At 46.7% G+C, this 18,019-nt stretch overlaps 1 protein-coding gene across 1 annotated transcript in view; it reads right to left on the bottom strand.

Moving 5' to 3' along the window:
- The window catches only part of LOC136330643 (MAL-like protein), a 40,455-nt gene extending 28,398 nt beyond the window's left edge, over positions 1-12,057 (bottom strand). The window contains exon 1 of the mRNA XM_066267738.1: positions 11,905-12,057. Within this exon, the coding sequence (XP_066123835.1) occupies positions 11,905-12,012 (108 nt within the window). The 5' untranslated portion in view covers positions 12,013-12,057. The remainder of the gene's footprint in view (positions 1-11,904) is intronic.
- Between the last annotated feature and the right edge of the window lie 5,962 nt (positions 12,058-18,019).

Raw genomic sequence — 18,019 nt, forward strand, 5'->3', positions numbered from 1 at the left:
TGGGGTCCACCAGGGACCTTCTAGGTGTAGCTTGAGGCAGGAGGGTGGGGGGTCAGGCCTCAAGTTGTTGTGTAACATGGGTACAAGAGGCTCTGTTGCTACAGGTAAGGGCCTCTGTAGGTCCCCAGCAGCAGTCCACTCTGGCCTAAATAGGGAAGATCTGAGCAGGTGGTGACAGCTGGGGTACATGGCTGGCAGGTATAGGAAGATGCAAAGGAGGGGTGGTTTGAGATAAGAAAGATAGAGGCCAGGTAACCTGGCTCAGGGTCCTCCACCCCTCCTTCCCCTGGACCCTTCCTTCTGCTTGTCAATCTGGACAACATTCTAGAAAGCTCTCCTGCCTCCCACAGATCTGCCATGCCCAGGGGAAAGTTCTCCAGGTGAAAAGCTCCTGGAAGGGCGCTGGCAGCAGGTGGGGCACTTCTTATCTGGTGAGGCTTCTTATCTGGGGCTCCCAGGTCCAGAGGGTCAGAATGTGCTGGGCCCTTCCCTACCATCTCTGCAGGAGGACCCAGTTCAGTTTTCTCCTCCAGAGCACCTGCTACTTAGGTGAAACCCTTCTGGGCCGGCCTTCCTGTAGCAGGCTTGCTTGCCAATCTCGTCTGACCTGATAGAGGCCACCGATCCAGGGAAGATTTCTTGTGGTTTGGCCGGACAGTCAGGAAGAATAGGACTAGTCCAGACATGGGGAGTGTGGGTGTGGGTGTAGACCAGTGGTAGTCAACCTGGTCCCTACCGCCCATTAGTGGGCATTCCAGCTTTCATGGTGGGCGGTAGCGGAGCAACCAAAGTATAAATAAAAAGAGAGATTTAACTATAGTAAGTTGTTTTATAAAGATTTAGTCTGCCAAACTTAACGAAAATCTGACATAAAGTACTTGGTAAGTAAATATTATTATATGCTTTAACTTGCTGTAACTCTGCTTTATAAATTTTATAAAGTAAAGTTACTTCTCTACTTTATAAATCACCATTACTGTGGAACCAGTGGGCGGTTAGAAATTTTTACTACTAACAGAAATACAAAAGTGGGCGGTAGGTATAAAAAGGTTGACTACCCCTGGTGTAGACAGTGTCAGTTAGTTCCCAGGGTCTCTCAACACAAGCCCATCCTTCTGCTTGGTGGGCTGGGACACTACAACCACACCCAGTTCCTGGATCCCAGGTCCTGTCACTGTCACTCCAGCCACAGAGTCTGTCAGCTCCAACCTGAATGTGGCCATGGTCCCACAGCATCCCTTCCTTAAAGGCCCCAGTATCAGCTGGGTGGGGCTGACGCTGGAGGTCTGAGCACCACCCACTGGCCTGACTGGGGCTGGGTGGCAGCTTTTTCATGTGCTTATCACTGTCTGGTGGCTTCCAAGTGTCCTCTCTACTCCTCTAGCCTCTCAACAATGGCATGAGCTGTCCCCTGCATTAAGGGCCTTTTGTGTGCAGCACCCACTGTGGCATCCATTTCCTCCTGCACCCTGGTCAGCACAGCACCATGCACTGGCCTCCTTGGCTAGTCTCCAGCTGCCTGTCAGACTCCAGACTCCACAAGGCAGGGTCATGCCTGCCTTCTTATCTTCTTATCTTATCTATGTAAATCCCCATGCTTGGTATAGACTAGGTGCTCACTAAATATCTGCTGAGTGAACACAGGAGATTCATGTGGGGTCGCCTCCCTTTTTCCAAAGCCTATTACCTCCCGGTCTCAGGCAGTCCTAGTCTGAACCAGCACACGTTTGACCCTTCGATCCTAGCCCTTCAGGTATGCCAGGCCCTTGAGTAAGCTTGTCCTGATGAGCTCTTGGGGCCTCTGGCAGTTGTAGCTGAGCACCCCCCAATTCCCGCCTTGGTGTGCTCTCCACATGCTCCAGAGTCGTTCCTTCAAGACAGGGGTTATGTCTTGCTTTTTCTGTATAGATTAGATGTGAACAAAACGAATGCCATCTCTGTCCTGAGCAAGCACATCAAAGCTTTCTAGTTGATGATTATCTGTGTTCCTTAAGATGTGGCCATAAATATTTTTGTTAGTTAAGGCTGAATGATGTGATAACTAAGATAAAAATCAAACTGGCCCCTGGCACTACCGTATGTATTCTTTGTCCCTTTGTCTTGTCAATCATTAGTATACCTAAGTTATAGTATAAAAAAGGTACTGTAACGGGTCTGCTAGTGGAGAATAATCTGTGCAGAGTGCTGGTCACCTGTCCACTCTGACCCTATGGCAGTGGTGGGATTCAAATCATTCAACAACCAGTTCTCTGCCCTAATGACAGTTTTAACTATACAAAAACAATATACCAAAAGGTAGTTTATTATTTCATGCATTTAATACTTAAGAACAATAAAGAGGTACACAAAACTAGATTATGTTATAAGAAAGAGTATTAAAATATTAATACCTGACAAAAAATAATAAAACAGTTATTTTAAATATTTCCAACGACAGTTTGTCACCCCCTGGTTGTTTGACACTTTTTCTCTTTATGTTATGTTTGTTTATTGAAGTAACAAACACGAGGGAATTAAAATATAGTATTTCATCAAAGGTATAATGAGTTTTATGAAATGAATAAATAAATATTATAAGCATAGTTCTATCAAATTTTTTTCACCTATGGATGGAATGAACATTACTACAGGCGCTGTTGTGCAGATGAACATTAAAAAAGAGTAAGGAATGTAAATTTGTGATTTCCACATTGGGTGGCTGCCCAGGTGCCCACCTTAGAAAGAACCCTGATCACAAGTGCCATTTTAACAACTGGTTTACTCTACAAAAAAAGTATTGGTTCTGTCGAACCAGTGCAAACCGGCTGAATCCCACCACTGCCTATGTCCCTGCAAGTAAATGAGCCTAGAATGAATTCTGTTATAGTCTATGGAGTTGCCTGCTTGGATCTTTGGTCTGAAGATACCTTTTCATTATGGTGGCCCCACTATTGGACATTATCTCCTTATTATCACCACTTGCTCTTGTTTCCCTATAAGAGCAAGGCCTAGGGCTAGAGCAGTACTGACATCTCAATAAATCCATCTGTGGATTTACAATTGGAATCTGCTCAAAAGAGACCCAAGCTTTCTAGGAAGAGGTCTGGATGACCAACAACAATAAAACAGTATGAGCTGACATTTCTAGAGCAGTCTTATCCTTCTGAGACTTCTTGTGAAGATCCTTATGGAAACCACAGAACTGTCTTAGGAGATCTTTATTGTTCCTCTCTTCATTGCTGAGGGTCAGAGTGTTCCAGTGACCTGCCTCAGGGTCTCATAGCAAATAAGTAGCAGAACTGTCAGAAAGACTCTATTTGGCTGCACCTGAATGCACTGGGGCCTCCTAGAGCAAGAGCTGGGCCTGGTGTATGAGAGCCAAAGGAGGCCCTGGCAGCGTAGGGGGCTGACAGCCAGTCTCTTCCTCATCGTCCCCCTGGCCTTCTCTCCAGGCCCTTCCCCAGCCCCACTCTCATGTCATTTTACTTACTTGCCCTGATCTCCCTTCCTGTGGCATGCCTTCCAAGGTCATCCTGGGATGGTCTTAAGACGGACTCAGTGGTACCTCCTGCACAGTCCTGCAGGAGCCAGGCAAGGCCGCATGATGGTAAGGCGGGAATGAGCGAGAGACAGAAGAACTAAGATAACACTTCATGAATGAAGTTAACCTTATCTTCCCAGAAACAGGGAGAATCGAAAAGGGGCAGAGGAGAACAAAGGAAAAGATTTTTCCTTTGGGAAAACTCAACTTCTAAGACAATGGTTTTTTTTATTTTCTCCCCCCCCCCCCTTTGATTTGGAGGAGAGAGAGAGAGAAGCATCAACTCGTTGTTCTACTTAATGGTTCCATTTAGTTGGGCATTCACTGGTTACTTCTTTTTTTTTTTTTTTTTTAATTTTTTTTTTTTTATTTATTCATTTTTAGAGAGGAGAGAGACAGAGAGGGAGAGAGAGGAGAGAGAGACAGAGAGAAGGGGGGAGGAGCTGGAAGCATCAACTCCCATATGTGCCTTGACCAGGCAAGCCCAGGGTTTCGAACTGGCGACCTCAGCATTTCCAGGTCGACGCTTTATCCACTGCGCCACCACAGGTCAGGCTGGTTACTTCTCATATGTGCCCTGACAGGGGACAGAACCCGTGACTTTGGTGCACTGGAACAATGATTATCCACTAAACCATCCAGCCAGGGCCTAAGGCAATGTTGTAACAAAGAAGAGGAGCCTGACCTAAAATATGAGTGCTAATATTGCTCTCAGCCTCTCACAGTTGACTCTAGACTTGGGTCTCAGTAAGTTTTCAAATGGGCTTTTACATTAAACAGAATAAAAGCAGCAGCAGCCTGACCAGGCGGTGGCGCAGTGGATAGAGCGTCGGACTGGGATGCAGAAGGACCCAGGTTTGAGACTCCAGGGTTGCCAGCTTGAGCGCGGGCTCATCTGGCTTGAGCAAAAAAGAAAAGCTCACCAACTTGGACCCAAGGTCACTGGCTCGAGCAAGGGGTTACTCAGTCTGCTGAAGGCCCGCGGTCAAGGCACATATGAGAAAGCAATCAATGAACAACTAAGGTGTCGCAATGAAAAACTGATGATTGATGCTTCTCATCTCTCTCCGTTTCTGTCTGTCTGTCCCTATCTATCCCTCTATCTGACTCTCTCTCTGTCCTTGTAAAAAATAAAATAAAAAAAGCAGCAGCAGGCTGACAGGAAGGGGAGGCGGGGAGTCCTGGGAAACGCCCTGCCTGGGAGGCAGGCCTTCCCTCTGATCACTGTGCAGGATCAGGCAGGAAGCTCAGAGAAACATCAAACACCAGGCAGGAATCCTCTCACCTTCTAACCTGCTGACTCTCTAGAAACCTTCTTAGCTATTTCTTTTTAATTGGTCAAAAGTCTAATTTGTAAGTTAAGTAATGGAAAGGTCAAAAGTTGCAAGACTTCCTAGGACTATTATTCATAAAATACTGCCTCAGTCCTAGTCACCTGAGTCACCTCTCAACCTTGTAAAAGAGCAATCAGGCAATTTTGGGGTCACCCCCAACCCCCAGCAGTGTCTGCCCTGAAGAGAGATGTGGGGTGTGCGTCACCTGGTCACCAGGCCCCATTCACCAACAGGTACCCACACTCACCGAATGGAGGAGATTATATTTTGAAATTAATATTGTTTTCATATGAGAAATCTGAATTCCACTATAAACCAAATAAAATGCAAATTTCAATGTTAAAATATCAAGTCTTTTTCTGTTGCAGATGGCAATGTAAAATAGTACAGTCATATGTAAAATAGTACAGTCACTAAGGAAAAGGGTTCATCAGTTTCTTAATTAAAAAAACCAAACAGCCCAGGCCAGATAGCTCAATTGGTAAAAGCATTGTCCTGAATTGCAGACGCTGCCTGTTTGACCTGTGGTTAAGGCACATATGGGCACACTTCAATGTTCCTGTCTCTCTCTCTCTCTCTCTCTCTCTCTCTCTCTCTCTCTCTCTCCCTTCCTCTTTCACTAAAATCAATAAATAAAAATTTTAAAAAAAACAACAAGTATGCACTTACTATACATCCCAGCAATCATTTTTAGCATTTTCCCAGAGAGAGGAAAACTAGGTCCACGAGAAGGCCTGTACATGAACATTTATAGCAGCTGTATTTATAATAGCAACCCAAGTGTTCCTCAATGGTCAGTAGTTAAACAAACCACAGTAAACTTACTCCAGGGAACATTATGAAGCAATAAAGAAGAAGAAACTGTTATACACACACAATAACCTAGGTGGACTCTGAGGAACTATGCTAAGTGGAAGAAGGCTGTCTCAAAAGGCCACATACTAAAAAAAAAAAAAAAAAAAAGCCACATACTGTGTGATTCATTTATTTTTATCTCACTTTCTCCAAATAAAAACATTATAGAGCTAGAATTAGTAGTTTCCAGAGTTCAGGAGGGGTGCAGGGAGGGCAGGGTTGGAGTGGGGTAGAGGAGACAATAAAAGAGAAGCAGGAGGGAGGCCTTTGTGATGACAGACTAATTTTGTATCTTTTTTTCTTTAATTTTGTATCTTGATCATGGTGATGGCTACATGAATCTATGTCTGTGAGAAAATGACAGAGAAGTCCAGGATCCCCTGCTATCTGAAAGTGAAGATTCCTATGAAACCTTTTGAAGCCAAATGACATAAAGCAAAAAATCAATTACCATTCATTTACAGAGAAAACTTATTGAGTGTTCACAGACCCAAAAAGTAACTACCCAATCATACCAAATACACTTAATTCTGTCTAGTTTTACGCTAAGTATAACACCCCTACACACTCTCTTAGGCATTTCTGTTACCTTAAGACCCATCTTGCTAAGAGATGCATGAAATACATGACAGGAAAGCCCAGCTGCTCTCAGACCTGGTCAGAGCTCTGGACTCCATGCTGAGGGTGGCTCTGGGGAAAGAGCTGGGGGTTGGGGGGACACTCTACCTGCTGGGCGCCCCGCCTCTACTGGCTGCCACAGAACTAACACTGAGTGCTATTTTTGCCTTTTTCATATAAGCAAATTGGATTTCTCTCAATTAGTGAAAACAGGCACTGATGTAAGCCTTTTGTTAAGTGAAAATATAGGCACATATACCTATACAGATACATCTTACCACCATCGGTTTCCTGGTTTGATATTGTCACTGGCATTATGACAGATGTAACTACAGAGAACACTGGATGAAGGGTATGGAAAACCTCCTTGAACTATCTTTGCAACTGCCTATGAATCCATAGTTACAGTAAAATCAAAAGTTTTAAAATGTGAATTTTAACATTAAAGACTCTAAAGCAACTTAGGCAAAGATATTGTGAGAACCAGCTGCATGGAACAGAGTGGGTAGAAAACACACACAAAAAAACCCTGGAGTCGGTGCCATCCTAGCCCATCATCATCCAGAAATACAAAAGAGCCGCCACTCTGTAGGCAGCAGGGGTGGCACAGGGCAGAGGGGCTGAGGAGCAGAGCTGGGTCTTCCAGGGACTCCTTGTTTAATTCTGCTCGCTTCATGCCCATGGGAAGTCTTGGGTGCCAGTCCTGCTCTCCAGACTTCACAGTGGGCACTTAAGAAACAGTGGCTGCCTAACCAGGCGATGGCGCGGTGGATAGAGCGTCAGACTGGGATGCTGAGGACCCAGGTTTGAGACCTCGAGGTTGCCAGCTTGAGTGCGGGCTCATCTGGTTTGAGCAAAAAAACTCACCAGCTTGGACCCAAGGTTCCTGGCTCAAGTGAGTGGTTACTCGGTCTGCTGAAGGCCCGCGGTCAAGGTGCATGTGGGAAGGCAATCAATGAACAACTAAGGTGTCGCAATGTGCAATGAGAAACTGATGATTGATGCTTCTCATCTCTCTCCGTTCCTGTCTGTCTGTCCTTGTCTATCGCTCTCTCTGACTCTCTCTCTCTATCTGTAAAAATAAATAAATAAATAAATAAATAAAACAGTGGCTGGGCCCTGACCAGTTGTCTCAGCAGCAGAGATTCAGCCTGGCATGTGGATATGTCTAGTTCAATTCCCGGTCAAGACGCACAGGACAAGCGCCCATCTGTTTCTCCACCTCTCCCCTCTCTCTCTATCTCTCTCTTTCTCTTCCCCTCCCACCATAACTCAAATGGTCCTAGCAAAGTTGGCCTGGGCCCTGAGGACGGCTCCAGGGCCTCACCTCAGGCGCTAGAATGGTTGCATTGCTGACCAATGGAGTAGATTCCCAGATGGCAGAGGGGCTTCCCCTGGTGGGGGCTTGCCGAGTCGATCCTGGTTGGGGCACATGTGGGAGTCTGTCTCTGCCTTCCCACCTCTCATTTAGTAAAGAAAAAAAATAATAAAAAGAAGAAAAAACAATAGAAACAGTGGCTGGAGAGATGTGCTCGCAGACACCTCCTGTGTCTTTTTTGAGCCATCCCAGGGATGGCACTTGAATCCAGGTTATGGATTTTGGCTTCCTCTGCCTGGTTTTGCTGAGCTCCTGATTTGAGAACCCCTTCTCTAGACTTACATCTCTAGAAAAACATACACCTGTCTGGGATCCCTTGGACCCCAAAGACAGAAAGTCTACTTGGATTCCAGCCTGGTGCTCTGCAGTCAGCCCCAAAGGGCGACACCAGGAAGCACAGCCAGGAGACCAGGGACAGAGAGTTGCTGCTGACTGACTGCACTTTCCTCCCCAGTCCAGCCTGTCTTCTGCTCCACATGACAAGAACTGCCCTCTCACCTTAACATTCTTCCCTTCTGTCCTGGTGAACTCTCCCTCCCCAGATGTCAGGTACACAAGATTTGATATTCTGTGCTGGGAAGGCTTATTTAAGGGAAAAACTGATGCAATGCATCTTGTACACAGTAGCCCAACTAAAAACGTCCCCGGGTACAGCATTTCCCCTTCTCCACGGCTCCACCTTTCCAGACCCCCGCAAACACCTGAGACGTCGGAGAGGACAGCACTGAACCACATATATGTATGTAATCATATACATAACATACATAGAAAACATATATATAGCATATATATACACACAAACATATATACTGTGTTTTTTTTCCTATATTTATATAAATAGGCACAGTAATAGATTACCAACCATAACTAATAATGCAGTAAGGCAATTATAACAATATACTGTAATAAAAGTGGTCTCTCTCAGTAACTAGAATGAAAGTATTCCTTTTTCTTCTTCACAATTTAATGGATAGAAGATTTGTTCTGGCCTGGCCTGTGGTGGTGCAGTGGATAAAGTGTCAACCTGGAACGCTGAGGTCGCCAGTTCAAAACCTCTGGCTTGCCTGGTCAAGGCACATATGGGACTTGATGCTTCCTGCTCCTCCCTCTTCTCTTTCTGTCTCCCATTCTCTGTCTCTCTCTCTCTCCTCTCTCTAAATTGAATAAATTTTTAAAAATTAAAAAAAAATTTTGTTCTTCCATAGATCTTAGCAGTCTCAGCAGGCTTCTTTCTTTCTTTATTTCTTTCTTTCTTTCTTTCTTTATTAAATTGAGAACGTTCACCTTTTCACTTAGAGGAATCACTTTATGGCTTCTCTAGCATCTCCAAATTGCTGACATCACTACTCCTCTGTTTTGGGGCCATTATTTTGCAAAATAAGAGTGACTTCTAGAATCTATGGAAACACAATAAATTAAAATAAAATAAAATTAAAAATCAGCCCCCCCAAAAAAGATTGACCTGAACACACTGTGACAGTGACCATCAATCTGATAACCAAGACGATTATAATAGGCGGGAAGTATCTATAGTGTGGAGATGCTGCACAAAGAGATGATTCACGTCCTGGACTGGATAGAACAGGACAGCGGGAGATTTTATTATGTTACTCAAAATGGTGCACAATTTAAAACTTATGAATTGCTTAATTCTGGAATTTTACATTTAATATTTTCAGATCACAGTTGACCATGTGTAACTGAAACCATGGACAGCAAAACTATGGCTAAGGGCGGGACTACTGTATCTATATGAATACACGCATACATATGAAGTATATTTCTTTCTGTGTTTTCTAAGTTTTCAAAAATGAATAAGGGTTACTTATGAAGTAAAAATAAAGTTGTACGGAGGAAACATTAGACATGCCAAATGGAGGGACAGTGTACAAAGTAAGTGATCCATAGTTTTCAAGTGTTAATACAAAGATTGAGGAATCTCACCAGCTTAAAGGAGAGAAGGGGACATGAAAACTAAATGCAATGTGGAATCCTGGACTGGATCCTGGACCAGATAAATGACATCAGTGGGGAAATCAGCACAATTGCAGTGAGTTTTATAGGACAATTGATACAGAGTAACAATGATAACTTATTGGTTTTAATAGTTGTACTTTGGGGAGGCTAAGTAAAGAGTATATGGGAATCTCTGTACTATTATTGCAGCTTTGTTATATAAGATCTAAAATTTCTATTTATTTATCTGTTTGTTTGTTTATTTATTTATTTAAGTGAGAGACACCTGCATGCGCCCTGACTAGGATCCACCCTGCAACCCCTGTCTGGCACCAAAGCTCTTCCCATCTGGGGCCACGCTCGCAACCGAGCTATTTTTTAGTGCCTGAGCGAGGCCACAGAGCCATCCTTAACACCCGGGGCCAATGCGCTTAAACCAATTGAGCCATGGCTACAGGAAGGGAACAGAGAAATGGAGAGAGAGAAGAGAAGGGGTGGAGAAGCAGATGGTCACTTCTCCTGTGTGCCCAGACTGAAAATCAAACTAGGATAGCCACACGCCAGGCCAATGCTCTACCACTAAGCTATCCAGCCAGGGCCTACGTCCAAAATTTCAAAAGAAGAATAAATGAGTAAAATTGAACCACTGACACTCTCCCACCCCCTAAGATACTGATGTCCCAGAGCCCAGCATAGCCATACTTTACTCTTCCATGAATTCCACTCGCAGGAACCAGCATCATGGGGGTGGGTACAAGAGATGGTCCCTCTCACCCAGCTGCTTTCTTGATTCTAGAAGCCCCATCCTTCCAGCTTCTTGCTAGTTGGTCTTTCCTGGACTCTAGGTCTTTCCCTTTCCTGCCCACCCTCTGACCTCAGGCTGGAAACCTAGCCTATCCTTTGATGTCCAGATTCACAGTAGTCTTCTCTGTGACAGGTCTGGACTCCTCTCTGACTTGACGATGTCAGATGGCCTCTCCTTGTCAGTGCCACAGCCCTGTATGATCACCTTCTTGAGCACAATACGACTGTTGGGAAGGAAGTGCTCACCAGTCTCTCTACAGCAGACAGGCACCTGGGAAGTCAGTGTCACTAGTGGCTTGCTTGATGGACACAAACCATGTGATTGAGTCAATCATGATCCTGGCAATTTATAAGGTTGTTCTGAGGTGAAGGACACACCCAAGTCCATGCACAGAGAACTTACAAGAGCACTAAGATGTTATCAACCTGGCGGGATGCCCACACTTGTGTCTCCTGGGGGGCAGGCCTGGCAGAAACCTGCCTCTGGGGTGAGGTTTCAGCTAAAGCCATACAAGTGCTGGGCCCGCCCTGCTTAGCTCCCTCTGATTGTCATTAATGGGTGCCCTTTAAACAGTTTGCCAAAAGGTCGCTCAGTTGGGCCCAGCCTTCCAAGCAGATGAGGAGAGTGAGAGAGCTGGCCAGATCCAGTTGAAAGTTGGAACCACTTTCTATCTTTCCCTCCCTGCCCAGGACAGCACTGCCACGGTTATGACTAGTAAAAAGATATCAAGTACAAGCTGGGAATTTCAGAAGATACTGGGAAAACAAGTTCTTTTGCCCTGATTTGTTCACTGGATTCTAGTGTCCCCATCAGTGAAAAGGGGATGATGGCAGCAACTTAGAGAGGACGGAGCTCAGTGAATGCTGTGTGCACAACACCCCCAGCATCTGGCAGGGACAGACCACAGTTCAGCCATGGGCAGCCCAGAGAGTAACCAATGTGGTGACAGGTTTCCAGTGCAGCCAGGGACTGCTAGTCGGACTATTTTATGTTGTCATAAGCTGCCTCCTGTGGGGAGTCCACCTAAGACAAAATTCAAAATCAGCTGACTTGACAAGAAGATACTGGAAGACCTCCTTTCAGGGGGAAAGACAGAGTCCTCCATTTGGAATTTTAGAAAAAACACAAAAAAATTAGTTGAAGAAACCATAAAAAAAAAAATAAAAATTTATAAGTCGGTTTCCAACATCTTCCGGAAGATGCAGAATAATCTAGCAAGGTCCACCTCCCCACTCCAACCACCACCCACAGTTGGGGAGGAAGAAACCCATCCACGCTGCACGGGGGCAAGAGGATCGCTAGGGAGAGTGGAGAGCATCCTGCGCAGCCCCTTGGAGAGACGGGGCCGCAAGAGCTCTGGCCCTGGTCGCCCTTCCTCCACCAGGAGTGGAGGAACCCTGCCCCAGCCGCCCCTCCCCGTCCGCGGGGGCGTACTTACCACCTCCGGCAGGAAGAAAGCATACGGGATGGTGAAGAAAAGCGCAAACCCCGATGGCACGTCGGGCGGCGCATGGCTGGTGGGGGGCGGTGGGTCGGGGGAGGCCATGCTAAGCACCCTGCTTGGCGCCCGGCTCACAAACCGCCAGCCCGCAGCCCGTAGCCCGTCAAATATCACCTCCTGCCCGACACACCCATCGGACGTCGCCTGGGAGGGACAAAAACGTTCCAGCAGAGCTGGTCCTTCCACTTGCTCCAGCCAGAAATCCTCAGGGAAAGCCGGCCCGTGCATCAGATGGCCTCGTCTGCGGGGCAGGCCACCCAGCCTTCCTTACTAGTCTCTTCCTTCCTAGAAATTTTTAAGTAACTTATTTATTTTTTATTGATTTAGAGAAGGGAAGGGAGGGAGGGAGGAGGGAAAGAGAAAGAAACATCAATTTGTTGTTCCACTTATTTTCTTTAATTTTTAAAACTGATTTTGAAGAGAGAGGAAGGCAGGGAGGAGGGATGGGGTTGGGGAGGAGAGATAGGGGTGGGGAGGGAATATCAACTCGTTGCTCCACTTATTTATGCATTCATTCGCTGATTCGTGGGGGGGGGGGCAGAGACAAAGAGAGGGATAGACAGACAGGAAGGGAGAAAGATGAGAAACATCAATTCTTCGTTGCAGCTCCTTAGTAGTTCATTGATTGATTTCTCATATGTGCTTTGACCCTGGGAGGCTACAGCAGAGCAAGTGACAGCTTGCTCAAGCCAGCGACTCTGGGCTCAAGCTGGTGAGCCTTGCTCAAACCAGATGAGTCCGCGCTCAAGCTGGCAACCTCGGGGTCTTGAACCTGGGTCTCCCACATCCCAATCCAGCACTCTATCTACTGCACCACCGCCTGATCCAGGCTCATTGGCTGACTCTTGTATATGCCCTGACCAGGGATCAAACCTGCAACCTGAGTGTATTCTGATGACACTCTAACCAACTGAACAACCCTGCCAGGATCTTCCTAGGAATTTTTGAATCCTGTAGCATATTACTCCTGGCCACAGACAGTACCCCAACCCTGTGCTCAGAGTTTAGGCTAACACTGCTTGCCATGACAAAAACCGTTTATTTAGGACCTACTATGGCAGCCTGCAGACCACTCTGATGCTCCCCATAGCTCTGCACGTGGACACTTAGCCCCTTTTCCAAGTGTGGAGGTCAAGAATCTGCTAGGTCAAATTAAGCTCCCAGTGCTAGTCACTGACATGCTGGGTTCACATCTACCATATATCCCCATGTATAAGACGCTCCCATGTATAAGACACGCCTTAATTTTGGGGCCCGAAATTTGGGAAAAAAATGATTACATAAAATTATTGAACTCAAGATTTATTCATCATAAAATTCATACAACTCCTCATCACTGTCAAAACTCCCATCCATTAGCTTGTCCTCATCTGTATGATGACGAATCATTGTCTTTAACAAATGAGCACAAAAACAAGCGTGAAAAAGCAGGAAATGCAATTAAGAAAATCTACAACCACTATATAAGATGCACCCAGTTTATAGACCCCAAATTTTTTGAAAAAGTGTGATTCTTATACATGGGCAAACACGGTACTTTATGGGGTCACTTTCTTTGGCCCCTCCCTTTTGAGAGCTGTCCTACAGTTTCCAGTTCCCAGGACACTCTCCCCTCCAACCTTACCTTGGTCTTCTGGCTAAAAAGTCAGGGTTTTAGTTTCCTTGCTGTGCTGTGGCAAAAAGTCATATGATATTTATCGAGAGAGTAGAGAGAGAAAAACAGCAACAAGGATTTCCCCTGTGTTCTTAGCTCTGTAGTTCCTCTGCTCACAGAGAAGGGTTCCCCTTCCTCCCAGTCCTGGTCACTTGTCTGGCTGCCACTGCCATGGCTATTCCTATTGTCACTAGACTGTCTGGGGGCTGGGCTGGAAAGATGGGAAACACAGAGACAGGGTTTTCTATACTCTCTCCGACTGCTGGGCTCGTCCCCATTTGGCAGACCAGCAATCAGGGGCTTGCTTCTGGAGGTGTTTGAGTATGTCTCCGGAGCAGTTCCTGGTTCCGAGCTGTCTCTGAGCCCAGGCCTGGAGATACCAGAGGAAGGAAATGGGGAAATCCACCAGTTTGGTAGTACTTTGAATCTTGTTTCCTTCCCATATCTCCCTGCTCCTATTTATTGCCTGCTGTCCAGGACTCCTGCAGCCTCTGTGGGAAGAGAGGCTGGCAGATCCACCCCTATTTGAACAGAACCGAAAGGTCACTAGCCTGCTGTGATTCTCTGTGTAGCGCCATTACTACTGCAGACTCATCTGCATATTTTGTTTAGTGACTCATCTACATATTTTCTCCTGCCCCTTCCCCTCCCCAGGATGCTGACTTCGGGAGGGCAGTATCCTGGTTCACAGTGAATATTGCCCTGCACACAGTCCACACTCAATGCACGTTTTCAAACGACTGAATCTACCCTCTCAATCACAGAGACTTTGGGGACAACTACTTATCTCTTTTGACTCATTTTCCTCAAACTCTCTCCACCATATTGCTTTACACATTTTCCAGAAAAGACTTATTGGCCACCTGCAAACAGGGACAGGCCAGAAGAAAGCCTGAGATGCTGAGAAAGACAGATGGACGGCGTATCCTATAGGAGTCTTTCGGCTGACAGGTTGGAAGAACCCTCTCCAGCCCCCACCAGGGAGGGAGTTCACCATCTCAGGAAAGCGAGAAGTTGAGCGGATGTTGGCTTCAGCTGAGACTTGATCCAGTGACTCAAACAGTGCTACCAAGGACCTTGATCCTTTGTGCTGTTGTCACTGTCACTGAGGTTGGCTTCATGCTTAACCTCGCTCAGTGCTTCCCCCACACACCAAGCTGCCGAGAAAGACAGTGGGCCATCCAGAGACGTCCTCCTGGATGAGCTCAGAAAGCAAGAGTCTGTTCTCTTTCCCCCAAGGTGGCCTCTTCAAAAGGACAGAGTTCTGCAAAGTTATCTTTGCTGGCAAAGCCAGACACAAACTAGCAGGTTAAGGTTCAGCCCGCCTCCAAAGCCTGAAAAACGGACTATACAACAGACCCACGATCAAAGTCCTGAGACTGAGCTGTATTCCACTAATGATTTCCATTGTATATTGCTGCCAGCAGACTGCACGCCTTCGTTCAACACAGTCATCACAGAGTCACAGCACCCGGGGCCCCATTTTCCTACCCGAGAGACACAGCCCTTCACTGGCCCTCACTATGCTCCACCTAGCCTGCCCTCCCTCTCCAAATCTTGATTACTGCACTCAAACATCGAGAGTTCAGAAAGCAAGTCTGGGTGTTGAAGGGTATCAGGTTAATCCATCTGAGTTTCAGACAGTGAATGCTGGGAGTTTAGACAGTGAGGGACTCATTCAAAAGTCAGGTAGCAAGGTGCAGAGAGGGAGAGTGTGTACAGGAAGGAATGCCCAGAGATTGTACATGGCCGCTTATGTTGTGCTGGTCTGGTGCTACGAACATTCCATGCCATAGCATTGCTGGGCTTAACCATAACATCAGCAATGAAAAGCACAATGACAGGTCCTCCAGCAGTCCACAGCCTCTTCTGGTCCTTTGTGGGATTATGGTCCACCTTGTGCATTGTGAGTTAGGACAGAAATCATGTCAGGGCAGCTCCCACTGTGTCCCCTGAGCCTGGTGCTGTGCCAGGGGCATCGTAGGTGGTGGATGAACACAAGTGGACAACTCTAAAACTCAGAGGCTCAGTCTTTAGGACGTAGGGCTCTGCCTCAGACTCTGTTGTGAAGTAACAAAGCAGCCCGGTGACAGCCAGCTCTGACCAACCCTGCTCTGAGAAGACCGCGCTCCCCCTGGATGCCTCACCCCAGAGGAAGCTGAGGCAGTCTACAGCAACGGATCCCCTATGACGCTGTAGACCGATAAAGCCCTCAGTCAGCCATGGCTTCCAGCTCCGTCCCTGTTACATGATGGGTCTCCCAGGTGCTGCTGGATTTGCCAGTCAAACCTGCTCCGCGTCTGTGCGGTGCATTACATATCTCAGCTGGTTCTTTGTGAGTTGTTCTGCCTCACTCACACCTCAGACCATGAAACCACTGAGGACAGAGACTGTACCTGTTCTCTGAGAAGTGCCATCCCAGCACCAGGTGATGGGCATGACACTCAACCAGTTAGAAGAGGATCAGAGGTTGTGGGGAATGGACTACATCATTTACAGTTTAGGATCCCTGTCCTGTCCCCTCATGGTTCAGATATGGGGAGTCCTAGGCCTCACAGGTAGGCCCTGTGGCACCTTGCTGTAGGCCCTGTGGGCACCTTGCTGCTGTCCCTCTTCGCCCCAGCATGGCTGTCATGATGAAGTCAGTGTTGCTGAGTCATGCTCTTTGCTGCAGCCCCCAGGACTCATTTCCAGGATGTTTTTGGCTCTTTGACAAGCTCTTCCTGTTTTGGGAGCTAAAAAGTAGCATTTAAAAGCCAGAGAGGTTTCTTTGTTTAAAAAGAAAGATCCCACTAACTGAGGAGAGAACATGAGTCTGGATGGCACCACCTCCCTCACCCTGTGAACCTTCTCCTTCATTTACACTGACTGCCTGTGTGCCTCACTTTTGGGCCTAAGCATTGCTGAGACTGTCTTCTCTGTTGTTCCATGTTTTCTTATGTATCAGAAACCACAAAGCTGTCCACACCCGTCAATCATGACACCTTCAAATGAACAAGGAACACAGTCCATGAAAACACATTCCAAGAAAACTCTCCCTTCAGGTCATTGAAAGGAATTCACCAGCAATAGTTTCTTTCATTCAAAATGCCCAGCTTGGATGTGAGGGTAATCTGGCTGCGACATTTGTAACCCCATTGATCACCAGGGTTGATTCGGCTAATCTGGCTGGCTAGGTGGGTGTCCCCTTCCTCCCTCACCGCTGCGCGCTCGGTCGAAGAGGACGACCTTCCTCGCTAGAGGAGAGGACTGTTCTTCGGTCAAGCGTATATGAGTAGCTGCGCTCCCCTGCTAGAACCTCCAAACAAGTCTCAAAATGCCCAGCTCTGGCTTAATGCATAGAATAAGAGAAATCATTTTTTTAACTGAGAGGAGGGGTGATAGTGAGACAGATTCTTGCATGCATCCTGACTGGGATCCACCCAGCAACCCCCATCTAAGGCCAATGGTTGAATCAACTGAGCTATTTTTAGTGCCAGAAGTGGATTCTTGAACCAACCGAGTCATCCTCAGTGCCCAGGGCCATGCTCAAACCAATCAAGCCACTGATTGGAAGAGGGGAATAGAGAGAGAGAAAAGGGAGAGAGGGGGAGAGAGAAGCAGATGGTTGCTTCTCATGTGTGCCCTAACTGAGACTCAAACTTGGGACATCCATATGCCGGGCCAATGCTCTACCCACTGAGCCAACTAGCCAGGGCCTAAATAATTTTTTTTAATTTTTATTTTATTTATTCATTCTAGAGAGGAGAGAGAGGGAGAGAGAGAGAGAGAGGGAGGAGAGAGAGACAGGGGGGAGGAGCTGGAAGCATCAACTCCCATATGCGCCTTGGCCAGGCAAGCTCAGGGTTTCGAACCGGTGACCTCAGCATTTCCAGGTCGACGCTTCATCCACTGCGCCACCACAGGTCAGGCTAAATCTTTTTTTTTTTAAGGTGGAACTTAAGCTATGGCCGGATAGTTCAATTGGTTAAGTGTTGTCCCAAAACAACAAGGTTGTAGTTTGATCCCCAGTCAGGGCACACACAGGAAGCAAACAACGAATACACAACTAAGTGGAACAACGAATGATGCTTCCCTACCCCCTCCCCTCTCTCTCCTTTCTCTTTCTCACTAAGAAATCAACCAGTTAAAAAAAAATGCTGTAATGCTGGTGGTCAAGGCTGGTCAGATTTACATTGGATTCAGGCAGACGGTAGAGAAACTGTGGAGCCAGAAAGCAGTGGGCCATTCCCATTTAATAAAGTCTCACAACAGAGAATGAGCAAGCCAGCAGGGGAAACCGCTTCTCATGGCAGCAAACAAACAGCAAAAATGGCCCCTCACAGTGGCAGGCAGGCAATCTGCCATCCATCCTGAAGACAAGCACACATAGCCTTACATAGACTATACACACATGGT

This window comes from Saccopteryx bilineata, chromosome 3, assembly GCF_036850765.1.
Source record: "Saccopteryx bilineata isolate mSacBil1 chromosome 3, mSacBil1_pri_phased_curated, whole genome shotgun sequence".
NCBI classification, from domain to species: domain Eukaryota; kingdom Metazoa; phylum Chordata; class Mammalia; order Chiroptera; family Emballonuridae; genus Saccopteryx; species Saccopteryx bilineata.